The following is a 27,329-nucleotide window of genomic DNA, read 5'->3' on the forward strand; positions in this document are numbered from 1 at the left end:
CTGGGGAACGCTGAGCCAGCAGATCCAGCTCCGCCACCGGCAGGAGAAAGTGGGTGGCCCATTTACGCACAGGCTTCTGCCCACTCCTGACTCCAGGTAGGAGAATCTTCTATTGCCCACCTCTGCTTTTCCATTGCATCGCCAACCACACCGAGCCTTCCCCGAGCTCCTGGCTGGGCGGCGCATGTCTGCCAAGTGCCCCGGTGCCGGCCGTCTAGCCTGGTGCCAGTGAGGAAGTGGGCAGCAGCATGCGCACAGGAGGGAGTCTGGGGCGGCTTGACAGAAGGGGTCGCACCAGTCGAGCCCGGAGGGGACGGAGACAAGGAGGAGGGTTTGGCAGGGCTGGTGGCACGGCACGGGAAGGGGGCACAGGTGGTTAGATGAGGCATTGGGCTGGGACCCAGGAGAGCTGTGTTCAGTTCCCAGCTCCTCTGTAAGTCTTCTGCGTGAGATCAGGTGAGTCCCCGCCTCCCCGGGCCTCAGCTAACTAGGCAGAACAGGTCCCTGCTCTGCGGGGGGGTTGAGAGCCTAAATACCACAACACCCGTGTGCTCAGCCACTGGCATGGTGGGGCCAGGTAAGTGCCCAGACCGGGAGGTAGCTGGTGGCCCTGCCCCTCGTCCTGCTCCAGCCCTGCTCTCGCTCCAGCCTCGCTCCACCCACACCCCGGCCTCCTGAGTCCAGCTCCAACCTCGAGGCCTGACCACCTCCAGCACCTTTGCGGACACCATCACTTCCAGAGGGAATGGCACTGAGGTTGCCGGGGGAACAGGCATTCTCCGGCTGCCCGGCGCCATTGTTCCATTCACCAGGACAGTCCGATGCCAGGACAGTCCCCCTGAGCTCTGGAGAGGACTAGAGGTGCCTTCGGACACCTGCCGTGCAGCTGCTGGAGAGTCAGCAGTTGACACTGGGTGAGGAATGGAGCCCCCCAGGGCAGGGGCCATTCAGGAGACCCAGCATGGGGGGAATCAGGCCTGGGATTCTCTGCAGCGGCTGCTGCCACACAGGCCTTGGAGAGACGAGCTGCGAAATCGCCACAAAGCTCTGCCCCGGCACAGCCTGCCTGCCTGCTGCTCTCCCGCCTTCTGCTCCTTCCCCTTCACGGTGGTGTCAGAGCAACTCCTGCTGCTCACCAGCCCGCCCCCCGCACCCCACCCCGCTTCCCTCCCCCACCTGGGACCTGCCACAGCCCCAATATTCCTGGGGGAAGGGATCAGGGTAATTTCCCTGGGCAGGAAGAATCCTGAGTGGTTGGATGCAGCCTGTCTGCTGGGCAGTTTGTGAACCAGCAGAAGGAGAGGCGGGAGTGACCTGGGGGAGGCCATTTGGCCTGCGGGATGCGCCTGGGAGTCCAGAGACCTGGGTTCTAATCCTGCCTGTACTGCTGACTGCCTGGGTGACTTTGAGCACATCCATTGGCTTGTTTCCCTGCTGGCAGCTGTAGGCACTGGTGGAATAGCAATACGTGGACTGGCTCTGATGCTGAACGGGGCAGTCGTCTCTCATCCCTCACAAGCAATGCCTTGTCCTGGCTTCTTGCAGGATGGCTGAGGAAGTCCGCAAGGTCCCCTTGAAGCCCATCCATGCCTGGGAGGAGACGAGACCTCCTCGAAGGAAGAGTCCGCGGAAGAGCCCACAGCAGCAGCAGGAGCTGTGTGTGCCTCAGCCCTTCCATGCTGGTGAGTGGGTGCCTCCTGGGTGGGCGGAGGGGGCTGCAAAAATGGCAGGGGCCATGGCCCTGCATTGCGGTGGGTCTTGGCCCCTCTGGGGGTTGGGGTTGCAAGACCAGGGTGTCAGTGGCGGGAGAAGACTCCATCACCTTTGTACAACTCTGGGCTGCCATGAGACGGAGAGACAGGAAAACCCAGGCAGGGGGGAATGGCCCCTTCTGCTGGCAGCAGCTGCAGCCCCTACAGCTGATCGGGGCATTCGGGGTGGCAGCAGAAGCATCAGGTGGAAACTGACTGAATTGCCCACATTGATCCGTCACACTGCAGGATCGGAAGATGTTTTCCACCAGTGGAAGGGGGTGCTCTGTGCACAGTGGGTTGTTAAGCCTAGGATTGCAGGGTGCCGGCTAAAGCATGAGATGCCCCCTGATGTTGCAGCCCCATCTGCTGGCTCCTTTGCAGGGGGGTGACGCATGGCACAGCACAGGGCATTTGGGTGGGGGGGTTGATGATGGGAGCCCAGGGCCTGCCCAGGTTACACCCGGTGGCTGTCGATGGCAGGAGAGGCAGTCAGAGGAAGCAGAACGGGCAGGCCCTGGGTCCCCGTATCCCCCGCAGACTGGGTAGCTCCTCCCTCTCCCGCAGTGCGGAGCAGACCGATTCACTGCCAGTCCCTCTGCCCCCTCCAGCAATGGCCCGGAGAGCGGGGACACCACTCATAGCCTGACATCATGCCTCCTTCCAGGTGTGGCGCTCCCCAAATCCCCAGGCTCAGCCTGCATGCTGGGTGCGGCGGGGAAGTGGGGTGGCCGCTGGGAACCAGGGCTCTGACTGGATCTTTGCTGGGCTGAGCAGCAAAGAGTTGGGGAAACCAGGGATGGCTGTGCCAGACCCTGTTGTGCATCGGGGCTGCTACCCTGCTGGGGTGGGAGCGGGGGGCAAGGGTTTCTGCTAAAATCTCTGTCACCCAGCCTGCAGCTTGGCAGCCCCAGGTATTACCACTGCTCTGTCTTTGATCAGATTCACCATCACCTGGGAATGCCTCCTGTTTTATGGGGCCAGATTCGCAGGAGAAAGAGACCCTAGAGTACATCAACGCCTTTCTCAAGGGCAATGAACAGGTACCAAGAGCCCTCCTCTGATCTGTCAGCTACTGCCCTGTCCACATGCACCATCCGTCCTTCTCCGGATGAGGCATGGATTCTAAGGCCAGACGGGACCATTGTGACCTCCTGTATAACACAGGCCAGAGACCTGCCCCCAGATAATTCCTGTTTAAACTAGAGCATCTTAAAAACATCCTTTCTTGAGTTACAAAAGGCACCCACCATGCCCCTTGCCCACTTGTGTCCACTGGATTTGGCCAGTCTCCAGTGTGATGGGTTGCCCCCCTTTGAGGTGCCACCTGATGTACTGGCTTATCACTGAGCCCGCCTGTTCTGCCAGCCTGGGCCCCCGTTACCTTGTCTTGTTGGGTTCGGCTCACAAGCCTCTTCCAGCCATACACACAGGCAGGGCCACACCCAGCTGCAGAAAGACACAGACACTAAGATCAGCTCTGGGAAGACTCAGCTGAAGGGCCTTCTCCCAGTACTCTGGTGCCCACCTCCTTTGGAGTACAGACCCAAAGGTTTTATGACATGCGCCCCCTCCCTCGATGTCGAGAGAGGTATGAACAACTCTTTGCCCCTCCTCCCAGTTACTAATTTATACTGCAAAATGGGCTGTGGTATAAACAAGAAATAAGATGATTAACTACAAGAGGTAGATTTTAAGGGGTTATAAGAGATAGCAAACAGAACAAAGCAGATTACCCTAGTAAATAAAGAAAACACACAAATGAAGCTTTACACACCAGATAGACAGGATATACATTAGCAAATTCTCCCCGAGTGATAAACAGGTTGGCAGATTCTTAAGGCAGAAGCTGCCTTGGTTTTGCAGCTTGGATTTCCCAGGTTTTCTTGCACAGGCTAGGAATCTCTCTCTAGCCTGGGACCATCACTTCTCATGGTTCAATCTTTGTCCCTCAGGTGTTTCCAGGTATCTTATTGCAGGGAGTCTGAGGTCCCGTCCCCCCCGCCCCCACAATGTCCTTGTTCCCCTTTTATCTTCTCTTCCCACCTGCTGGAAAACTCTTTTGCTGTGACCTGGGTCCAACAGGTCCCGCTGTGTCGCGTTATCTCGGGGAGGTTTCTATTGCACACAGTTCCTGGGGTAGCCCTAATGCTTGTGCATTTCCTCCAGGAGCCAGTGTTTGGCTTTTCTGCTGTTCTACCTGAAAGGCTGTTTTGAACCTCACAGTGTTTTTCAGGAACACATACACAGCTGAACTTCAGAACGTCACATACAACGATAGCACATGCAATCCAATGAGACAGTAATGTCTAGCAGATAAAGACTTTTAGACTGATACCTTACAAGACATACTTGGTACCAAACATATCCTAATGATATGACCGTGGCGAATATTGGGGTGTCAGGGTGCCACACCCAGATGTTCCTCCCACTCTCTCAAGCTCCCCAGTAAGACTGTCTGGCTGCTTAGCCCCCATGTTGCAGTTCCTCTTTGGACACCTACCCCGTGAGATCTGCTTCCTCTCTGGTCAGGTTTCACACAGAGCTGCCCTGGCCTCCCCACATAGTCACTCCTGTTGGGAGATGAATGGCCTTCTGGCATTCGGCATATCAAAGCCTGAGCAGTGCTGGGGGGAAGCTTTCTGACATCTCTCCCACTGGCAGCTCCTTTCCACGCTAACCTTCCTGTTTTTGTCTAATCTCTGCGGGGCATAGGAGGAGGCCAAGAAACTTGAATTCTTGGATTGTGTCATCACCATCAGCAGGGCCGTCCTCACGAGGCACCCAGAGAGAAACCTGGCAGCTTTTCTCGGGAAAGCCCTCCTTGTGAAGAAGATAAAGGTGAGTAAAACACACACTCGGGCTATGTTACTTGGCGGGTTTAGTGATTGGCCCGGAAAGCTCTGCAGATTTGTCTACCTTCAACTGCCAATCGCTGGATCGTGTTGGACGTTTGTCTGTTAGACTGAAGAGCCCATTATCAAGCATTTGCTCCCTGTGTAGGTACTTACAGACTGTCATCAAGGCACCCTGTAACCTTCTCTTTGTGAAGCTGAACTGATTGATTTCTGGAGTCTCTCACTATAAGGCATGTTTCCCAGTCCTTCAGTCACTCTTGTGGCTCTTCTCTGACCCCTCTCCAATTGATCAACATTCTCCTTGAATTGTGGGCACCAGACCTGGACAGAGGATCCCAGCAGAGGTCGCACCAGTGCCAAACACAGAGGGAAAATAACCTCTCTAACAACTGGAGATTGCCCTGTTTGTACAGCCCAGGATGGCATAAGCCCTTTGGGCCCCAGCCTCGCACTGGGCGCTCCTGTGCAGCTGATTACCATGACTGCCAAGTCTTTTCCAGAGTCACCGCTTCCCAGGTTAGAGCCTCCCATGCTGTGAGTGTGGCCTGCGTTCTTTGTTCCTGAACATGTCACTGCATTGAAACGTAGATTGTTCCCTTGCACCCAGCTTCCTAAGTCACCAGGTCGCTCTGTATACACCAGTCTCCCTGCACAGAGCCCCAACACTCCGCAGTCAGTGCCCACTAGGGAACTAGCAACAAATCTGCTCCGTAGATTTGGAAAGTCTTTGCTCTGCGGCGCTGCAGAAAGCTTTCCGGAGCTTATCTCCCTTCCCTGAACGTGGGACAGCGTGTGCTGGTGGGTGGTCCAGTGGGCTGGGGCTCAGTTCCTCAGTGAGACCTTTGGGCAAATCACTTCCCCCTCTGTGCCTCAGTTTCCCTCCCATGCCTTGTCTGGTCCAGTTAGCTCGTGAGTTCTCTGGGGCAGGGACTGGCTCTCACCGTCTGTGTGCAGCACCTGGCACAAGGAGCCTGATCTCAGGTGGAGTCCCTGGGTGCTAATGCTGATGGAGCCTTTGCAGTGCACTGGTGCGTGATGCTGGGGCACTGACCACAGGCCCTGCACTGTGCTCCCCAGCTGAAGCCCTGCACACCGTCAAGGCCACAGTAGGACGACCTGTCTGCCGAGGCCACGTGTTGCAGGCCCTGTGCTTTGCTCCCCAGTCAGAGCCTTACGGGAGTTCGGAGCCCGGCTGGCACTTCCCCACATTGTCTCCCCAGGAGCTGATTGATCTTGAGTCCGTCGACTCCCTGACCAGCGGGGTGCGTCAGCAAGCGATGCTCGCCGTCATGGAGCTGAGGTACCCAGCCTGCCCGCCCAGCCCCAGCTAGTGCTGTGTGCAGCCAGACACGCCAGCCTCTTGGCATGGCCAGTTCTCCAGGGCATTGCCCCCTCTGCTCCTCCCCCGTCTTCCGATTCCCCCGGGCACGTGGCACCTGTGGGTTGGTGGTGGAGGATCCTTCGGTGCCTGGCGACCTCTCCAAGTGGCCGTGTGAAGATGTGGGGGAGGGAGCGAGGGGGTTGGACCGGTCCCCTCTGGGACCCGCAGGCGATGGCTCCGGGGGGAGAGGGGCAGTTGGGCACTGCCGGAGCGGAGCCACCGGAGTCGCCGCCAGCTGTGCCAGCTGCATCCCACCGGCAGCTCAGCGACTCCCTGTGGCTCAGAGGCTGGGCAGGCTGAGCCCTGGCACGTGGCACAGCCTGCGCCGGGGGGGGGGCTCTCTCTCAGTGCCGCTGGCGCCCTGCTCTCAGCTTCCCAGAAGCCTGCCCATCATGTCCTGGGAGCCTGAGGCCAACATCAGTGCATCAGTCTCGCCTCAGCCCTCCAATCCGCGCGTGTCTCTTCTCTTAGCAAAGTGAAGCCACTGCTGCGGGGAATGGAGCTATCCAGCCTGCTCACCGTCTGCTTCTCCAGCGTCTTCTCCCTGCCTCCAGCAGAGACCAACCAGGGCCTGGAGGCTGCTCTATACAACAACGTAAGCCCCAAACTAGCCATGTGGAGCCGCCCCAAACCGAGGGGGAATCCTGCAAGTCGCTCGTGTCCCTGCCCCCTGGGTTACCTGGCGCTGGCAGAAGAGTGTAATGATCACAGCTCCTTGGCAGCGCTTCAGCTCAGGACCTGCAGTACCAAAGCATAAGCCCCACCGCCGCAGATAAAGGAGTAACTCCCTCATAGGGTAGCAGTAGTAGGCATTTATCCTTCACAGGCACTGGCAATTAGTGGGGAACAGACACTCCCTTCACAAGCACATTCATCCCCAGTGCATGGCTGGGGGCACAGGCCTGAGATCGATCGGCTGCTTGAGACGCACAAAGGCGAGGGGAAGTGAAGCTTGGCTGGAAATCTCCCCTCCCCCTCAAATGCAGAGTCCTTCCTGACTCTTCTAATGCATTAGACTGTGTGCAGTGGCCTCCCTGGGGACAGCAAAAGTGGGTGGGGTCCTGTTGCCAGGAGGAGTTTGCAGTAGGTCCCCTGCGGGTACAAGTGAGTGGGTGAGCTGGAATAGCAGGGGCTGCCATGGCCTGGGGCGTGTCACACACCAGGGCATTGGTTTGTCACCTGGCTGGGTAACGCCACTTGCTGTGGTTTCTCCTCTGCTCTGCACGCAGACTCTGAACACCATGGATGAGCTGCTGAAGGCCTTGGTGTGTGAGGACGAGAAGCCGAACCTTGTGGTGCTGCAAAACATCGTGGAGGTGTGGAGGCATGGGGGCAGGAAGGGGACGAGTCCTGTAGCTGGGGTGGGGCTCTGGGATCAAGGCTTCATTTAATCCCAAGCATGGGACACCCCCGTGCCTTCTGCTCCTCAGAGTACACTCTATACAAAGGTTCTTGGGCTGGAGGACCAAGTGCCCCCGCTATATCTGAAAAACGTCTGCATGGCGTGGGGATGGAGGAGGGCAGGATCTGCCGTGTTCTCCACTGAGCCTCATCTGAGCCTGGGATTCATTTGTGTTCACCATGGGCCCCACCAATACTGGCCAGAGCCCAGAGCTAGATTCCCCCAACGTTCTAGTTCTGAGGCCACAGGAAGTCGTTTCTGTGGGTGGTTTGTTCTCCAAAAAGAGGGAAATGTCCTCAGCAGATATTTGGTCTTCTCAATCCCAGAGCTTGGGAAGAGGGAATCACAGAAGTGCAGGGCTGCAAGGGATCTCAAGAGGTCATCTACTCCACCCCCTGCACTGAGGCAGGGCCAAGCATTCCTCGACCGTCCCTGAGGAGTGTTTGTTCAGCCTGTTTTTTTAAAACGTCCATGATGGGGAGTCCACCACTTCCCTAGGTCACCTGTTCCAGTGCTTAGCCACCCTTAGACTTTTTCCGAATATTTAACCTCAATCTCCCTTGCTGCAGATTAAGCCCACTACTTCTTGAGGTTGAGGTTACAGGGACAAACCATCCCGATGAGTCGAAAGAATAGTAAATATGGCAGGCGACCAGCTTGGCTTAATGGTGAAATCCTAGCGGATCTTAAACATAAAAAAGAGGCTTACAAGAAGTGGAAGGTTGGACATATGACCAGGGAAGAGTATAAAAATATTGCTCGGGCATGTAGGAATGATATCAGGAGGGCCAAATCGCACCTAGAGCTGCAGCTAGCCAGAGATGTCAAGAGTAACAAGAAGGGTTTCTTCAGGTATGTTGGCAACAAGAAGAAAGCCAAGGAAAGTGTGGGCCCCTTACTAAATGAGGGAGGCAACCTAGTGACAGAGGATGTGGAAAAAGCTAATGTACTCAATGCTTTTTTTGCCTCTGTTTTCACTAACAAGGTCAGCTCCCAGACTGCTGCGCTGGGCATCGCAAAATGGGGAAGAGATGGCCAGCCCTCTGTGGAGATAGAGGTGGTTAGGGACTATTTAGAAAAGCTGGACGTGCACAAGTCCATGGGGCCGGACGAGTTGCATCCGAGAGTGCTGAAGGAATTGGCGGCTGTGATTGCAGAGCCATTGGCCATTATCTTTGAAAACTCGTGGCGAACGGGGGAAGTCCCGGATGACTGGAAAAAGGCTAATGTAGTGCCAATCTTTAAAAAAGGGAAGAAGGAGGATCCTGGGAACTACAGGCCAGTCAGCCTCACCTCAGTCCCTGGAAAAATCATGGAGCAGGTCCTCAAAGAATCAATCCTGAAGCACTTGCATGAGAGGAAAGTGATCAGGAACAGCCAGCATGGATTCACCAAGGGAAGGTCATGCCTGACTAATCTAATCGCCTTTTATGATGAGATTACTGGTTCTGTGGATGAAGGGAAAGCAGTGGATGTATTGTTTCTTGACTTTAGCAAAGCTTTTGACACGGTCTCCCACAGTATTCTTGTCAGCAAGTTAAGGAAGTATGGGCTGGAAGAATGCACTATAAGGTGGGTAGAAAGCTGGCTAGATTGTCGGGCTCAACGGGTAGTGATCAATGGCTCCATGTCTAGTTGGCAGCCGGTATCAAGTGGAGTGCCCCAAGGGTCAGTCCTGGGGCCAGTTTTGTTCAATATCTTCATAAATGATCTGGAGGATGGTGTGGATTGCACTCTCAGCAAATTTGCGGATGATACTAAACTGGGAGGAGTGGTAGATACGCTGGAGGGGAGGGATAGGATACAGAAGGACCTAGACAAATTGGAGGATTGGGCCAAAAGAAATCTGATGAGGTTCAATAAGGATAAGTGCAGGGTCCTGCACTTAGGACGGAAGAACCCAATGCACAGCTACAGACTAGGGACCGAATGGCTAGGCAGCAGTTCTGCGGAAAAGGACCTAGGGGTGACAGTGGATGAGAAGCTGGATATGAGTCAGCAGTGTGCCCTTGTTGCCAAGAAGGCCAATGGCATTTTGGGATGTATAAGTAGGGGCATAGCGAGCAGATCGAGGGACGTGATCGTTCCCCTCTATTCGACATTGGTGAGGCCTCATCTGGAGTACTGTGTCCAGTTTTGGGCCCCACACTACAAGAAGGATGTGGATAAATTGGAGAGAGTCCAGCGAAGGGCAACAAAAATGATTAGGGGTCTGGAACACATGAGTTATGAGGAGAGGCTGAGGGAGCTGGGATTGTTTAGCCTGCAGAAGAGAAGAATGAGGGGGGATTTGATAGCTGCTTTCAACTACCTGAAAGGGGGTTCCAAAGAGGATGGCTCTAGACTGTTCTCAATGGTAGCAGATGACAGAACGAGGAGTAATGGTCTCAAGCTGCAGTGGGGGAGGTTTAGATTGGATATTAGGAAAAACTTTTTCACTAAGAGGGTGGTGAAACACTGGAATGCGTTGCCTAGGGAGGTGGTAGAATCTCCTTCCTTGGAGGTTTTTAAGGTCAGGCTTGACAAAGCCCTGGCTGGGATGATTTAACTGGGAATTGGTCCTGCTTCGAGCAGGGGGTTGAACTAGATGACCTTCTGGGGTCCCTTCCAACCCTTATATTCTAAGATTCTATGATTCTATGATTCTTGTCCTACCTTCAGGGGACGTGGAGAACAATTAGTCACCATCCTCTGTAAAACTGCCCTTAACGTATTGGAAGAGTTTTAGGAGGTGCCCCCTCCGTCTTCTCAAGACGAAACATGCCCAAGTCGTTCACCCTTTCTTCATAGGTCAGGTTTTCTAAACCGCTGATCATTTTTGTCGCTGTCCTCTGGACGGGCCCCAGTTTGTTCACATCTTTCTTCAAGCGGGGTGCCAAGAACTGGACACAGTGCTCCAAGCTAATACACCTCAGAATGACATTTCCCTCTTTCACAACAGCATCACACTCTTGACCCCCAGATCCTTTTCTGCAGTCCTGCCACCTAGTCGGTTATCCCCCACTTTCTTTTTATGCATTGGATTTTTCCTTCCTAAGTGTGTTACGTCACATTGGTTTTGAATGTGAATTTCATCTTGTTGACTTCAGACCAACTCTCCAATTTGGCAAGCTCATTCTGAATTCTAATCTGTCCTCCAAAGTGCTTGTAACTCTCCCCAGCTTGGTGTCATCCGCCAACTTGACAAGCATACTCTCCTCTCTGTTAACCAAGTTCTTCATGAAAATATTGACCAGTACTGGACTCAGGCACACCCCTGGGGGACCCCACTTCAGACACCCTCCCAGTTTTCCAGCGAGTCAGTGATAACTCCTCTTTGAGGATTGCCTTGCCATCAGTTGTGCGCCCACTTTAGAGTAGTCTCATCTGGAGCATATTGGCTTAGCTTGCTTATGAGAATGTCTTGTGGAACTGTGTCAAAAGCCTTACGAAACTTCATATACATCATCATATACTGCCTCCCTCCATCCACTAGGCAAGTAACCCGGTCAAAGAAGGAAGTTAGATTTGTTTGGCATGGTTCGTTGTGGACAAATCCATGGTGCTATTCCTTATCACCCTACTATCTCCTCTAGGTTCTTACAAACTCTTTAATAATTTGTTCAATAATCTTTCTGGGTACCAAAGATAGGCTGACAGGTGGATAATTCCTTGGGGCCTCCTTGTTCCCCTTTCTGAAGATAGGCTCTGTGGCTGCCCTTCTCCAGTCCTCTGGGACCTCAGCCCTCCTAAAGGTTCAGAGATTGCTTTGTCTAGCTCCATCTCGTGTGAATATCATGAGGCTCTGCCAACTTGAATACATCTAACTGACCTAAATTGTCTTTTATCTGTTCTCTCCCTAGTCTGGCCTGTACTCCTTCCCCCTTGTTGTTAATATTGTGGTCATCATCTAGTCGCCATTAACCTTTTTAGTGAAAACTGAAGCAAAAAAGGCATTAAACACCTTGGCTTTGTCTGTATCATCCATTATTTGCTCTGCTTCCCTGCTGAGTAGTGGCCCCACACTTTCCTTTGTCTTTCTCTTGCTCCTAATGCATTTACAGAGCTGCTTCTGATTGCCTTTTATGTCCCTTGCCAGTTCAAACTCATTTTTGCCTTAGCCTTTCTGATTTTCACTCTATGTGCCTGTGCTATTTTTTGGTCCTTCTCCTTCACAATTTGTCCCAATCTGTTTCTCTCAGGTCCTGCTCCCCTGGACCGCATCCAAGGAGGTGCATGTGCGGCTGAGGGCAGTGGGAAGAATCACCCGGCTGACCAAATTCATCTCTGGTCAACACAAATTCAAGGTGAGCAGCCTGTGACTCTGGCCGTCTCCTAACTGCATTGAGCAGCCTCGCGGTGCAGCGCTCCCTGGTAGGGAAAACCCGGGCCTGGAATAGTGATTCAGCAAGATCCTCGGTAGGAGTCCAATCTAATGAGGCCTGATGTGGACGGGTCTGTCCTCTGACTCCAGTGGGCCTTGGGTGGAGCCCCATCATTCTATCTCCAAGGACTCTCCCCGCTGTTCCCCTAGGACCAAAGTCTGCTCCGCAGGGTCAGCGGATTTACACAGGATCGCCCTGAGAGCACCCTCTGAACCCAGGTGTCTGTCCACGCCCTTTGTCAGTTGCCCCTGGGATGCTTTGGCATCAGCTCCTGCCAGGCTGCCAGATGAAGACCCCCTGCTCTGGGTGCTCAGGGCCATTGAGCTGCTGCAGCTGCTCCATCCCCCCTATTGCAGGGCCTCCCCTCCGGCAGCTGGAGGGGGGCACTTGGATGATATGCCCCCAGAGGCTGGGGCAGCAGAAGAGAAGGAGGGAGGTAGGAGGGGACACAGTGAAAGGGATGGGAGGGGCCAAAGAAGCCAGAGCAATGGGGAGTGGGTCAGGGGAGGCTGTGCAGACCCCAGGAGAGGAGGGCAAGGGGCTTGGTGCGACGTGGGGAAGAGCAGGGAGTGAGCACAGGGGCTGCAGGAGGGGCAAGGGAAGGTCTGGCAGGAGGGGGAGGCTAGAGGACAAGGCTGCAGGAGAGAGCCGGCAGGCTGGGTGCGGCGCAGAAAGTGGGGGTTGTGGGGAGCTCCAGGATGGAGTGAGAGAGGCAGAATGCAGAGAAGAGGAGTCCAAGGTGACCTCACGCTCCTGGACCTGAGGTCAGTGGAGGGAGGGGGATGGGAGAAGGGGCTGGGAATCGGAGCTTGCCCTTGAGATGGAGACTGGACGTTGGTTCATTCCTTACCCAGGTCCCCACTCGAGGGCAACGTTTGCTGACTTTGCTACCCAGACTTCCCGTCCCTGCTGAGCTTCCCTCAGTCCCTGGTGATGGGCCCCATGGCTCCTCCTGCTCTCATTGTCCCCAGTCTCTCTGCACTGGGCTCTGCCTCCCCCGGTTCTAGCCCGTTGCTAGTGCAATGCCAGGGGGACATGCTGCGCTGGGCCTGCAGGGGCGAGTGACTCCCCTTGCTCCCTCTCTCCGTCAGGGAGTGGAGGAGTTCAGAGTCCTGGGCCAGCTGGTGGGCTGTCTCACTCTGTGCAGTGCTGAGCAGGAGCAGGAGATCTGCCGATCGGCTATGGAGGGACTTCACCACCTCTACGCCTTCATGCTGCGGCAAAAATGTAAGAGCACTGGAGACCCTTGTCCTTCCTAAACACATTGACATGGGGTTTCCAAACATGGGAAACATATTTAGTGAACACTTCTTCCTTTTCTGCATCCTTTTAAACAGTCTCCATCTAGTAATGAGCCTACACCATTGCTCGGATTTCTTTTGTTCCTAATGCACTTTTTAAAAAAACCCTCCTTAGTATCCATAGTCCTTCAAGCCATGGACTTTCCCCTGATGTCTTTAGCTTCCCCTGTCCATATTCTACTCTTCATAACTCACATAAGAATGGACATACTGACTCAGATCAGTTCATCTAGCCCAGTATTGTGTCTTCTGATAACGGCCAGTGCCTCATGCTTCAGAGAGAATGTACTGAAAAGGGAAATTTTGAGTGATCCATCCCCTCACATTCAGTCCCAGCTTCTGGTAGTCTGAGGTTTAGGGACATGCAGAGTCTGGGGTTGCATGCCCTGATTATCTTGAACCCAATTATACTTTTAGGCTTCACAACATCCCACGGCAACAATTTCCACAGGTTGCCTGTGCATTGTGTGCAGAGATATCTTCTTTTCTTTGCTTTTAACTTGCTGCCTATTAATTTCAGAAAGTGACCCCTAGTTCCCGTGTTCTGTGCAGGGGTAAATAACACTTCCCTATTCACTTTCTCCACACCAGTCATGATTTTATAGACCTCTGTCATCTCCCCCCTTAGTCAGCTCTTTTCTGAACTAAATGGTCCTAGGTCTACACTGTAGACCTATATTGTTATCACTCCATTGCTCAGGGCTGTGAAAAATCCACACCCCTGTTGGCAGAAGCACCCCTCCCACTGACATAGCTAGCGCCTCTCCAGGAGGTGGATTGAGAGCTTGTTGGCAGAGGACCATCTTCTCTTCAACGCTACAGCACCGGTGCAGCTATGGCGATAGAGTGGTTGAAGTGTAGACTTGCCCCCAGTCTTTTTAATCTTTCCTCATATGGAAGCTCTTCCATACCCCTAATCATTTTTGTCGCCCTTCTCTGCACCTTTTACAATTCTGGTATATCTGTTTTGAGATGGGGCGACCAGAACTGCATGCGGTATTCAAGGTGTGGGCGCGCACATTGGATTTGTATCGAGGCATTCTGACATTTTTCTGGTTTATTATCTATCCCTTTCCTATGGTTCCCAACCTTCTGTTGGCTTTTTTAACTGCCACTGCACGGTGAGTGGATGTTTTCAGAGAACTCTTTACGATGACTCCAAAATCTCTTTCTTGAGTGGTAATTTAAACCCCATAATTGTGTATGTATAGTTGGGATTGTGGTGTCCAGTTTGCATTTATCAATATTGAATGTCATCTGCCATTTTGTTGCCCAGTCCACCAGTTTTGTGAGGTCCCTTTGTAGCTCTTCACACTCTGCTTTGGATTTAACTATCTTGAGTCATTTTGTATCATCTGCAAATTTTGCGACCTCACTGGTTTCCCCTTTTTCTGGATCATTGATGACTATGTTGAACTACACTGATGTCAACACAGATCCTTGGGGTGCCCCGCTCTTTACCCCTCTCCACTGTGAAAACTGACCATTTAGTCCTCTTGTTTGCTTCCTATCTTTTAACCACTGACCCATGAGAGAACCTTCCCTCTTATCCCGTGACAGCTTACTTTGGTTAAGAGCCTTTGGTGAGGGACCCTGTCAAAGGCTTTCTGAAAGTCCAAGTACACTATATCCACTGTATCACTCTTCTCCACATTCTTGTTAACCCCCTTCAAAGAATTCTAGTAGATTGGTGAGGCATGATTTCCCTTTACAAAAGCCATGTTGACTCTGCCCCAACAAACTGTGTTCACCTATGTGTCTGATGATTCTGTTCTTTCCTATCGTTTCAACAATTTGCCTGGTGCTGAAGTCAGGCTTACCAGGGATCAGATCTGGAGACTTTTATAAAATTCACTGTCACATTCGCTATCTCGTACAGAGGCTGATTTAAACATTAGCTTACATACCACAGCACTGCACGTAAGTTTGTTTGGATGTCTCCTGAGAGCTGCAACCTTTGCACTAGGCAGGCAATTTACCATGCCGTTCTCCCACTCATCACAAACCCAACTGCTTACATGTCTATTGATTGAATCCCCCGTTACTATTAACTGGCTTTTCTTTGTAACTGGTGTTCCTGCCTCAGGAGGGGCAGCCTCAGTGTGAGAGGATATCCTGACTTCATCTGGAAGGGGGGTCCCAACTATGGGATCGTCTCCCTCTGCTCCAGCTCAATGTTCTCCTTCCCAGAAACTTTCACCCTCCTCAGCAGCACAGAGGCTGTCAGACTGGGGGTGGGACCACTCTACTGCATTCCTAAAAGTCTCCTCTATGTAACTCGCTGTCTCCCTTGGCTCCACCAGTTCAGATCCTCTGGCCTCCTGGTCTCCGAGGGCCAGTAGCTCCTTGGACCAAATGCCCACATGCGCTACCTGCCCACAGGGCTGGTAATCCTACATGCTGCGTTCAGTGCAATCAACTGGAGAACCTCACACTGCTGCTGCACTTCTGCCTGGTTTATTTTTACTCTTCCAGGGGGGTTAGTTTGTTTAGTTTTCTGGGGGGGGGGGGGGGCGGGGGAAGGTTATTGGCCTGAATTTACGGTATGTTTCTTAGATGTACTTGTCTCTAAACTTCCTTGCAAAACTCCCGTTTCCAAAGCTAACCTCTGATTTATATTGCCTGCTCTCTGTTTCCCCTCCCTGGTTCAGGCACGATGCTGGCAAACCAAAGTGCAGAGTATCTGCAGGTCCTCAGGGAGTGGCGAGCGGAGAACACCTTCTGGGTCACCTGGTTCACCAACACCAGCAATATCGCCATGGTAACTACCGTCAATGCTTCCTGCGATTGTTGTGCCCAGAGTTATCAGGAGAGAGAAATTAAGACCCTAGGAGTCAGGGAGAAAGGACAGACCCAGGCGTGTGACTGACCCCATCCAGCTGGGCCGGAGCCTGCCTATGGCCCACTCCATCTCATAGAATCATAGACCTCAGGAGGTATCTAGTCCAACCCCCTTCTCAAAGCAGGACCAACCCCAACTAAATCATCCTAGCTAGGGCTTTGTCAAGCCTGACCTTAAAACTCTCAAAGGATGGAGATTCCCCACCTCTCTAGGTGAGCCATTCCAGTGCTTCTTACCCTCCTAGTGAAATAGTGTTTCCTAATATCCAACCTACATCTCCCTCACTGCAACTTGAGACCATTGCTCCTTGTTCTGTCATCTGCCACCACTGAGAACAGCCGAACTCCAGCCTCTTTGGAACGCCCCCCCCCCCCACCCCCCGCAGGTAGTTGAAGGCTGCTATCAAATCCCCCCTCACTCTTCTCTTCTCTTCTGCAGACTAAATAAGCCCACTTCCCTCAGTCTCTCCTCATAATTCATGTGCTTCAGCCCCCTAATCATTTTCGTTACCCTCTGCTGGACTCTCTCCGATTTGTCCACATCCTTTCTCTTGTGGGGGGCCAGATGTGACCTCACCAGTGCCGAATAGAGGGGAATAATCACTTCCCTCAATCTGCTGGCAAGGCTTCTACTATTGCGGGCCAATATGCCTCCCTCCATGCCACATCCCAAGATGCACTGGGTCTCATCCAAACCTGATCCCAGCTCCTTGTCAGGTGTGGGGGGAGCTTCCCCAGAGATTAATGCTCTCCAAGGCATCATTGCGTCCACGCACCATTGCCAGCCCCTGCTGAGCACTAGAGAGTGTATCCGTGCTGTGCAGTATTGTGCCCCCGTGCACTGCCACGCTGGCCTGTGCCATGCACGACAGCTCCTGATTGCTGGCTGGGTGCTGTGCGTCCCAGGTGCAGTAACTCAGCCCTGTCCCGGCAGAGCGGGCTTTGCCTGCACTCCTGGCTGGGCCAGTCCTGGCTGCTCGGTCCGACTGGAACCGCACTGGGCAGCAAAAGGGGTTTCACTGGCAGGTTTGTTTCAGATGTTTGGGAAGTACTTCAACTCATCCGAGCGCATGGACTTCCTCCTCACTGCTATCGAGGGCATGAGAGACACCAGCGTCCATGACTCGGTGGCGGCCAGGCACATGCTGCATGTGATCCTGTGGGTCCCCAGCCCAAGCTTGGAGAGGGTAAGAGCTGCAGTGAGAACAGCCTGCTGGGGGAGCCCATCCGTGGGAGACTCTGTCTCTGGGCGCTCGGCATTACTGGGGGGCAGGTCCTGTGCAATGCGGGGGGTCAGTCTAGGTGATCTCCATGGTCGCTTGTGGCCTTGCAGTCTGTGAATCGATAGGCCGGGAATTGGCCCTGTGTTCTAGGCCTGGAGCTGGAGAAGAGGATGTGGGAGGGCAGATGGCTCTCAGGTGCGGCAGGTCCCTGGCACCCCAGATCAATAGCAGCGCGAGGAAGCCAAGGCTCCCATCTCCCCATTTCCCTTCCAGGTGTCGGAGGCTGTGAGGAGCGTGTACCACAACCTGGACTCCATCAGCGAGCCGCTGGCCCAGCAGCAGCTGCTCAAGGCCCTTGTCGTGCTGGGCGACCAGTACAGCGAGGAGGTGGTCACAACCCTGCTGGGCTGCTCGCTGTCATGTGACAGGTACGGGGCTGGGGCTGGTGCCGCTTGCGCTCCGGCTCCCCCAGACTGGTCCCGCTGCCAGGGACAGGGGCGTGCAGAACCTTCCAGAGACCTCCTGCTCCCTGCAGAGCTGCTGCTTGTTCTGGAGGGTTTTGCAGGCTGACATGCCGTGGAGACAGGCCAGCCTGCAAAACCCCATATGGCAGCCCTCGGCCTCCCCCGGGGCTGACACTCAGACCCGGCCCCCATGCAGCCTGCGCCAGGCAGTGGGGGCCCTTGCTGCAGCAGGAGGGCAACAAAGGGCCGGGCGGGGGCGGGAGACCCAGCAGGGTGCGGGTGGCGGTGGGTGCTGGAGGCTGGCAGGGCTCTGGCCAGCTGAAATCGGCTCTCTCCCTTTGCAGCGTTGCTGTGGAGATGTGGAGGGTGCTGACATCCCACCCCAAGACCGCAGGAAAGGTCCTACGGGAGCTGCTCGACAGGCTGCAGGAACGGCCGCTGCGCCAGCATCACGACGTCTCTCAGCAAGAGGCTGGCGTCGCCCCCTTGGCCGTAAGTTCCAGCCCCTGCAGCAAGGGAAGGAGCGCCGTGTGTCCCCACCATGGCCTGAGGGTGTCTCTCAGTCTCCCACCGGGTATCGCCATTGGGCCGAAGAGAGAGAGCGTGACTCTAGCCAGCGCTATAGTCGAGGCGGAACACGCCGAAACCCTCTCCTGGTGCTCTGGGACACCTCTCATAGAACCGCAGGGTGAGAAGGGATCGCAAGGTCAGCTTGTCCAGCCCCCTGCCAAGATGCAGGATTTGTTGTGTCTATCCCAGCCCAGACAGATGGCTCCAGCCTCCTTCTATAAACCTCCAGCAAAGGGGCTTCCACAAGCTCCCTAGTCGTCTGTCCCATTGTCCTACTCTTCTTACAGTTAGGAAGGTTTTCCTGAGATTTAATCTAAATCTGCCGTGCTGTCGTTTGAACCCATCACCTCTTGTCCTGCCCTCTGTGGCAAGAGAGAACAACTTTTCGCCATCTTTTTTTGGGCAGCCTTCCAAGTATCTGAAGACCATTTGCATGTCCCCCCTTAATCTCCTCTTTTCCAAACTAAACATAGCCAGTTCCTTCAACCTTTGCTCGTATGGCTTGTGTTCCATCCCTCTGATCATCTTTGTCACTCGCCTCTGGATCCATTACAGTTTCTCCACATCCTTTCTAGACATTGGTGACCAAAACTGGACACCGTATTGCAGCTGAGGCCTAACCAGCACTGAGTAGAGTGGTACTATCACCTCCCATGACTTGCAAGCTATACCTCTGTTAATGCAACCTAAAATTGCATTTGCTTTTTTGCAACAGCATCGCTTTGCTGACTCATGTGGAGGCTGTGATCCACCGCAGCTCCCAGATCCTTCTCAGCAGTGCTGCTGCCAAGCCGGTTATCCCCCATTCTGTATCTGTGCATTTGTTTTTTCTTCTCTAAATGTAGCAGCTCACATTTGTCTTTGGTGAAGTTCATTTTGTTGTCTATAGCCCAGTCTTCCAATTTACCATGATCCCTCTGAATTTTAGCTCTTTCCTTCAAAGTATTGGCAACTCCTCCTCGCTTTGTGTCATCTGCAAACTTGACCACTCTGCTCTCTCTATCTACATCCAGGTCATTAATAAAGATGTTAAACAACACCAGACAACAATGTGGTAGTCGATCCAGAACGTACACAGTAGCTAAGCTAAATCACAGGATTCACATCTCCGGCACAACTGACTGTTACAGCCAGCAGCCCTCTGATGCAGTGAAAAGAGAATTAGGAATTCTTCTATTCCTAACTACTTCTTTGGGAAGGCTAAAGACGCTGACCAAGACAGCAGCAGCCGTGCATCGACTGCAGACACAAACACGAAAACAGAGCTCTTCCTGGAATGGAGTTCACTGAGGTGGCTATTGCAGTGAAAGCGAACCGTGAAGATTACCCTTCAACAGCCAAAGACCAGCTGGCATGAAGTCTGGTTAGTGCATGTCGAAGAAGAGGGATTATCCTTGGTTGTCCTGCCATGATGGTAAGCTTGGATGCCTTATCTGTAGCAAAGTTTCACCAAGGTCTCTCCATAGCAGTCGGGTGGTGGTAGTTTTCTGTTTCTCCTTATGGACCTAGCTGAAAGTCCAAATTAACATCTCTGCCCATGAAGATAAAGGAAGAGAAAGATTCAACTGCCTCCGCATTAGCTTTACAGCTTTCGAAAGAAGCAGAAACCACAACTTTTGAAGTTGAAGTGGTGGTTAACATGACAAAACCAGAACCTGACACAACGGTGCAGGAACAGCAAATGGCATATTACATTGCTAAACGTAGCAAACCTTACGCTGATCACCCCGATTGAACTGAATTCCAGATACTACATGGTGTAGATCTTGGTATCAGTCATAGAATCATAGAATATCAGGGTTGGAAGGGACCTCAGGAGGTATCTAGTCCAACCCCCTGCTCAAAGCAGGACCAATCCCCAATTTTTGCCCCAGATCCCTAAATGGCCCCCTCAAGGATTGAACTCACAACCCTGGCTTTAGCAGGCCAATGCTCAAACCACTGAGCTATCCCTCCCCCAAAAGGGCTCATCATTCAGTGCTACAGACATGCTAGACCCTCTCTCGTCTGCAATGCACCGAAAGCATTGCAAACGTCGAATGTGTGCTCAGATGCCGGAGAGAGACGGAAAGATTGCCATGTCTATTGATGAATCAACTACTCTGAGCAATGAATCGACAATTAGAATCTATTTAAAATGTGACACTTTGAAGATGATGATCCTCACTTCATGTTTCTTGATCTGATTGCACTTCCACATTCGGCGGCTTCAGGCACTGTAGATTGTGGGCTGAAATGCCTCAAGAAATAGAATTCCGATCACAATGACTCTTGTAGCATTTGCGAGTGATGGTGCTGGTGTTATGCTTGGCAAGAACTCTGGCGTAGCGAGCTGTATTGTGAAGAAGTACCCAAATGGTCTAGCGAGGTCATGTTTGAACCACAGGTTGGATTTGGCAGCTGCTGAAACGTTCAGTGAAGTAAGAGCTGTAAATCACTTGGAAATCTTTGACAAACTGTATACGCTTTACAGCCGCTCACCTAAAACCAAGACAGAACAAAGTGGCTGAGCAGCTGAGAAAGATTGGGGGTGTCAGGTTCATATTGCACTGTATTTGCTGTCTGGCATAATCGCAGTCATTGGGCCTTCCCCTTCAGGCTGCATCTCATGACACACCAAGAGAGGTCTATGTTTGTTGGGCTGCTGAAAAGAAGTCAGTCCCCTGAATTCTTGATGGATCTTGACATAACGTATGACACGTTGTTTGAGCTGTCGTCTCTCTGAATTGCTTCAGCATTGAGATACTTTGTTGGCATCTGCAGATAAACTGACACACCGTACCATCCACATGCTGGAAACCGTGAGAGAAAAACCTGGCACAAAGTCATTCCAAGCCAACCGCGCAGCGAAAAACCTGAAGCTCAGGACCAGCACACTGGCTGAAAACATGAAGCTTGTGAAAAGGAATGACAACTAATTTCTGACAAGTTGGATCAATAATATGAACGCCCCATTATTCTGCAGCACCTCGTCAAAGTATAGAAACCCCGGTGATGGTGTTGCTACTAAGGGAGAGAGGCGTGTGATCAAGCGGGACTGTTCTTAATGTTTTCTCTGAATATTGTGGGGGTGCCTCAGTTTCCCCTAGGCAGTTCTTAAGTATCTAGGGGGTGGGATAAGAGTGTATGATCATTGCAGAGCCCTAGAGGGCAGGTGTGTGCAGGGGTCTGGTCACAGAGAATGGCCAACACCCTGTTTCCTGGCAACTGATGGCCTGGGCCCTTCCCCCCTGCAAGGTGAGAGCTAAAGGGTTGGAGAACAAATGAATCAGGTGCCCTCCTCTCCCGGGAAAGGGACAAAGCCCAGAGGAGGAGGGGCTGGAGAGAGTTTGGGGCTGGCTGGGGACATGGAGTGAAGTGCAGACGTGGTTGTCTGGCTCACTGCCCCCCAAAATGGACCTGGCTGAGGGGTCCTCTCCTCTGCACCTACAAGCTCTGTTTTAGACCACGGTCCTGTCGTCTAATAAACCTCTGTTTTACTGGCTGGCTGAGAGTCACGTCTGACTGTGGAATTGGGGGACAGGACCCTCTGGCTTCCCCAAGAGCCCGCCTGAGCGGACTTGCTGTGGGAAGAGCATGGAGGGGCAGAGGATGCTGAATGCTCCGAGGTCAGATCCAGGAAGGTGGAAGTTGTGTGAGCTGTGTGTCCTGAAGACAGTCTGCTCGCAGAAAGGAGACTTCCCCAGAGTCCTGCCTGGCTTCGTAGGGAGCAGTTCCAGAGTATCGCCCGAGAACTCCGTGACAAGGCAATATGCCAATTGGGCTGAAGCAGTTCTCCATTGCTGACAAAGAGAACTGGATACTAGATAGGTTTCAGAGTGGTAGCCGTGTTAGTCTGTATCAGCAAAAACAACGAGGGGTCCTTGTTGCACCTTAGAGACTAACAAATTTATTTGGGCATAAGCTTTCGTGGGCTAAAACCCACTTCATCAGATGCATGGAGTGAAAAATACAGTAAGCAGAATAGATATATATATATAGCACATGAAAGGATGGGAGTTGCCTTACCAAGTGGGGGATCAGTAGTAACAAGCCAATTCAATTAAGGTGGAAGTGGCCTATTCTCAACAGTTGACAAGAAGGGGTGAATACCGAGGGAGGGAAAAATTACTTTTGTCGTGCTAATGAAGCCAATGCAATCAAGGTGGCCCATTTCCAACAGTTGACAAGAAGGTGTGAGTATCAGCAGAGGGCAAATTACTTTTTGTAGTGACCCATTATTCTTGGATAAAGTGAAAAGGAGGTAAGGCAGCTGTTCAACCAATGTGGTCTTCCAGGGACAGGAATGATGAATGCCTAGTGTGACTTTCTTGACTATAGTAAATATTTGTTCCCCAGGGAGATACCTATAGGCAGTAATCAAGGCACTCCTCAACCTTCTCTTTGTTAAGCTGAATAGATCGAGCTTCTTGAGTCTCTCACGATAAGACATGGTTTTTAATCCTTTAATCATTCTCAGGACTCTTCTCTGAACCCTCTGCAATTTATCAACATTGGTCTTGCATTGTGGGCACCGGAACTGGACCGTGGATCCCAGCAGTTGGTCACACCAGTGCCAAATACTCCCACTCCAGATTCTTCTGTTATTTATCCCAGGATCACATGAGCTCTTTTGGCCACAGCGCCACACTGGGAGCTCCTGTTCAGCTGATTCTCCACCAGGACTCCCAAGTCCTTTTCAGAGTCTCTGCTTCCCAGGACAGAGTCCCCCATCCTGTTCCTAGATGTATTCATTTACAATGAGCCATATGAAAACACGTACTGTTTGCTTGCCCCCCCCAGTTTACCAAGCGATTCAGATCGCTCTGTGTCAGTGACTTGTCCTCTTCATTATTTACCACTCACCCAATTCTTGTGTCATCTGCAAACTTTATCAGTGATGATTTTATGTTTTCTTCCAGGTCATTGATCAAAATGTGAAATGGCATAGGGCCAAGACCCAGGCCCTGCAGGGACCACACTGGAAACACACCAGTGTAATGCTGATTCCCAACTTACAATTACATTTTGAGACCTATCAGCCAGTTGATAATCCAATTGTTGTGGGCCACGTTACTTTTGTATCGTTCTAGGTTTCCGATCAAACTGCCGTGCAGGGCCAACTCAAGCGCCTTACAGAAGTCTGTATACACTATGCCAATGCTCTTTCCTTTAACTACCAAACTTGTCATCTCATCGAAAAACAGATAGCAATGATCTTGGCGGGAAATATTTTCCATACACCCATGTTGATTTGCATTAATGAAATTATCCTCTTTAATTCTTTATGAATTGAATCTTACACCAGCCGCTCCATTATCAACAGTTAAAACGTACGAGGCTTAAAAAGGGGATTCGTAGGAAAAACTGGTTCCTAATTGAAGCAAAATGGCTCTGTCCGGGCGTCCCGGATCACTGGTGTCGCCAGCATTCCCTGGGGGTCTAGAGTCCGCAGCTCTGCTGCTACTCTAGTGCTAGGGTTCTTTGGATCCCAGAGACCCCAGACACAATCAGGCCCAGCTGTGCCAGGTGCTGCACACACCCAGAGACGCACCCCGCAGGAGCCAGGCCCTGCTCTGCAGAACAAGAGACAAAGGCCAGGCACCCCCTGCACTCCTACTTCCCGTGCCTCTGTCTCCAGGGGAGGCAGACGTTGTTTTGGAAATGGCTTTTTGGGTCACCGGAGGGTGTTTCGTAAAGCAGCTCCTCGTTTCACACAGGTGGGGAAACTCCAGCATCTGCTGCCAGACTTCGTGGAACAGCTACACGAGGCAGACAGGGACGTCATCTCCAATGCCATCACCGTGCTGAAAGACATCCTCACCGGCATGGACAGGCAGAGCGCCAGCCCCGTGGCTGTGCAAGTGGCTGAGAAACTCCTGCCGTTCTTTCACGATGTAAGGCCTGGGGGCCTGCGGGACACCCTTCAAGCCACAGACGTGTGAATGGGGGCTGGCGGGTGGGCTAGCGGGACCTATGCTATGGCCCGAGCCAGAAAAAGTATTGTCGTAAATGACGTGACCCCATTCCCGCCTTCCTCTGCTACCCCATTCTCCATCAGAGCATATGGCAGTAAGGGTGGGAACCCTGGTGTCCTGCAGGACTGCTGACAAGGATCAGGGCAGCCTGGGGATGAGGCTCCCCTTGAGGGAAGAACATGCATTCCTGAGCCTGCATGCAGCGAGGGGGCCTCTGCAGCACAGGGTGCCGCAATGCTCTTCCTGGCTTCCAGGGTAACAAGTGATGGTACCCTGGTGAAAATCCTGCCCCTCCCCTCCCTGGCCAGGAATCCCACAGCTGGCCTGTCAGCTCCATAAGGAAACGGCTCCATTTGTAGGTTCTGCAGCTACCGCCCTTTCCTCTCCCCTTCGTTCTCATGGCAGGGCAGCATCAAAGGAGGGGCTAGTTCTCCCCAGGCCTTTTGTAACCACAAAAAAAGTAGCCCCCGCCAGCGTGTTCACCAGACTGATGTTCAGTCCTCCACTGCACGGCAAGATCCAGCAAAGTGGGTGGGAGAAAGGGACCCATCCATTACTGCCTTCCAGGGGTAACGTCCCAGTGGGGGCTCCTGGAGGGACCACCCACCTCCCCAGCTCTCACAACGCTAAATCTTACCCTCAGCCCTCCCGAACTCTGCTGGGACCCGGCCGCTCTTTATTTAGTAGTGGCACAGGCCCAGCTAAAGCTCTTCCCAGGGTGAGTGAGTGAGCACGACCGTCACAGCGTCTCCTCCCCACGTCCTCTCTTGCAGGAGTCCAGCAAACTCCGGGTGCTCTCCATCACCCTCTTTAAACACCTGCTGGAGTTTGTAAGGGGGCCCAGCAGGAGGAAGATGAAGGAGCACGTCCTCCGCAGCCTGGTCCCGCTGCTCCTCCTGCTGCATGATGAGCGTCCCAATGTGTCCCAGGTGAGGCCACGAGCTGGAGCCTGCAGCTGAGATCGTTACAGAGTGACCAGGAATTTGTTGGGGGGGCCAACATGTGACACCCCCCTTTCAAGGGTTTGGCCGGCAGAGGACAGGTGCTCAGTGCTGTGACAATCAGGTGCTCAAAATCACTTGAACGTTGAGTCCAGTAGCACCATGACCATGGCGCCCCACCCAACTGCCGAGTCTTCCCTGCCTCCTCTGAGCCCAACACTCCCCCCTGCAGCCAGGCTGAGAGAATGGGTGGGCGGAGGGGTCAGCTCACCACTCCTACAGCCACTGGCCTCCGCACATTCCCCTGGCTGTGCTGGTGGGAAGAGCACAACCCTGGCCATGGCCCCTACCAGGAGCAGAGCTACCCAGCCTCCGCATGGTGCCCAAGACCCAGTGTGCCCTTGGCCAAGCAGCCCGGACAGCTCTTACTAGCCATGACATGCCCAAGCCCCCCCCCCCCCCCCCCGCCCCGCCCCAGGTGCCTGTGCACACGCTCGCTCTCATGGCCCCCATCACTTGGGAGCCAAATGCCCCCGGCAGTAATGAATTCACCCTCCTACCCCCCATGAGGTGGGGAACTAAGGCACAGCGTGAGGCCTAGCGCCTCAGAAGTATTGAATGCCCATGGGCATTAGGCACCTAAATCCCTTTGTAGCCCTGGGCCGAAGCAACTTGCCTGAGTTCCTGCAGAAAGAGCTGGGAATTGAGTCAGGTCTCCAGTCATTGCCTTAGCCAAACCTCCGCCCTTCCGCGAGCAGCCGCGGGCCGGGAACCGTTCCGCACACACGGCCTCCGGTAACTAGGCTAGTGGCTTTCAGCCAGGCCATCCCTAGCCATTCGGGTGCCCTATCCAGCCCCCCCGCAGTGGGGCTGTGTGGGGTCCCAGGCCTCCCACTCCTCCCCACCAGGGTCTGGGAGGCAGGAGCTGTGTGGGGCCACTTTTGGGGGGCCCACAGGCCCAGAGTGGCCTGGGGGATTAGCGGAGAGCTGGGAGTAGCCCGCTCTGCTTCCCTCGCCCCGCATCCAGCCGTGTGGCTCGAGGGAGGGGGTTTGGGGAAAGGGATCCCTCCCACATACACACTCACTGACAGCAGCGGGAAGCGGAGCAGCCTGGCCCCAGCCCGCTCTACTCTGCCAGCTCCCAGCCGTGGCACTCCGCTTCCCACCGCCGGTGACTGCGGGGGGCAATCCTTTTGGAGGAGAGCGGGCTGGGACCGGTTGCTCCGCTTCCTGCCAGTGCCGGTGAGTGTGGGGTCGCTGGGGGAAGAGGCTTGCGGAGAAGAGGTGGAATGGGGGCGGGCCGGGGACGGAGCAGGGGGGAAGGGGAAGAGGCCGGGCGGAGGGAGTTGTCTGGGCCCCCCCCAGGGATGGCCCTGCCCTTTGTAGTGGGCGCAGCCCACGGCGGGGCTGGCGGAGGTGTAGGGCGGGTCACTGGGGCTGGGGCTGCTGCATGTGCAGCATGCAGCCGCCTAGTGGCACCATGAAATTTGGGGCAATTTGGTGCCCCAAATTTCATGGTGCCCTACGCAGGCGCGTATGCCAAGGGACGGCCCTGGCTTCCAGCTCCCATAACCGTTGTCGACTCGCCCCGGCCCCTCTTGTTTTGCAGGTGTGTTGGGACGCCCTCAGGAGCGCAGTGGAATTCCTAAGGTGGAGCCAGCTCGGTGCCCTCCTCCAGAAAAAGGAGCTTTGGCGAGGCTGTGACTGCCTGGTGAGGGAGCCCTCCATTGCCCGGCTCCGTGCCCACACCGAGCCCCAGCCCCGGGACCACACCTGGCCCTGGCTGTAGTCCCTCTGCGTGATCCCCCCGGCACAGGAAAGAGGGCTGAAAGCAGGACACTCCAAAGACCTGGAACCTGGCCTGCAGGATGGAAAGGCCTTTAATAACCTTGTGCTCCCTTGTTCTGGCTCCTAGGTGGCGTGCTTCAAGAGGAGGGCAGAAACCTTCCTCTGCCAGACCATGGCCTTTCTGGAAAACCCACAGGCTCCCATTAGAGAAGCGGCCATCAGGTTTCTAGGTAACCACAGAGCAGAGAGGTCCCTTAAGCAGGGGGCTGGATCCAGTTTCAGGCTCTCCTCAGTCCCTGCTGGCAGCGAGAAGTAACCCCAGGGCTCCTGATTGCCGAATGAAGGCTCAGGGGTGTCAGAAACCCGCAGGAGCAAGCTCACCCCAAACTGCCCTGATCGGCTGATGGGCCCCCTCGAACCCCACTGCTCCCCATGCAGTCCCCATCCTCCCCTCCCCCCACCCCACCATGGGCTCTTGGTAGTGGAAC

At 53.7% G+C, this 27,329-nt stretch overlaps 1 protein-coding gene across 1 annotated transcript; it reads left to right on the plus strand.

Annotated features, from left to right (window-relative positions):
* The first annotated feature begins 1,546 nt into the window (after positions 1-1,546).
* On the plus strand, positions 1,547-26,475 carry LOC142069904 (maestro heat-like repeat-containing protein family member 7). Its single transcript, XM_075122664.1, has 15 exons — positions 1,547-1,682; positions 2,736-2,794; positions 4,467-4,592; positions 5,830-5,909; positions 6,462-6,585; positions 7,220-7,306; positions 11,574-11,678; positions 12,848-12,983; positions 15,709-15,818; positions 16,936-17,085; positions 17,395-17,549; positions 17,930-18,077; positions 23,855-24,031; positions 24,886-25,041; positions 26,440-26,475. Exons 1-15 carry the CDS (start codon positions 1,547-1,549, stop codon positions 26,473-26,475), a joined length of 1,785 nt encoding a protein of 594 aa, XP_074978765.1.
* Positions 26,476-27,329: the final 854 nt, after the last annotated feature.

Source organism: Caretta caretta, chromosome 23 (genome assembly GCF_965140235.1).
Source record: "Caretta caretta isolate rCarCar2 chromosome 23, rCarCar1.hap1, whole genome shotgun sequence".
In the NCBI taxonomy this organism is placed as follows: Eukaryota; Metazoa; Chordata; order Testudines; family Cheloniidae; genus Caretta; species Caretta caretta.

Coding starts and splice junctions, on each gene's coding strand:
- LOC142069904 (XM_075122664.1), top strand. CDS start 1,547: ATGGCTGAGGAAGTCCGCAAGGTCCCCTTGAAGCCCATCCATGCCTGG. Junction 5,910..6,461: donor CTCGCCGTCATGGAGCTGAG/GTACCCAGCCTG, acceptor CTCTTCTCTTAG/CAAAGTGAAGCCACTGCTGC. Junction 11,679..12,847: donor CTGGTCAACACAAATTCAAG/GTGAGCAGCCTG, acceptor TCTCTCCGTCAG/GGAGTGGAGGAGTTCAGAGT.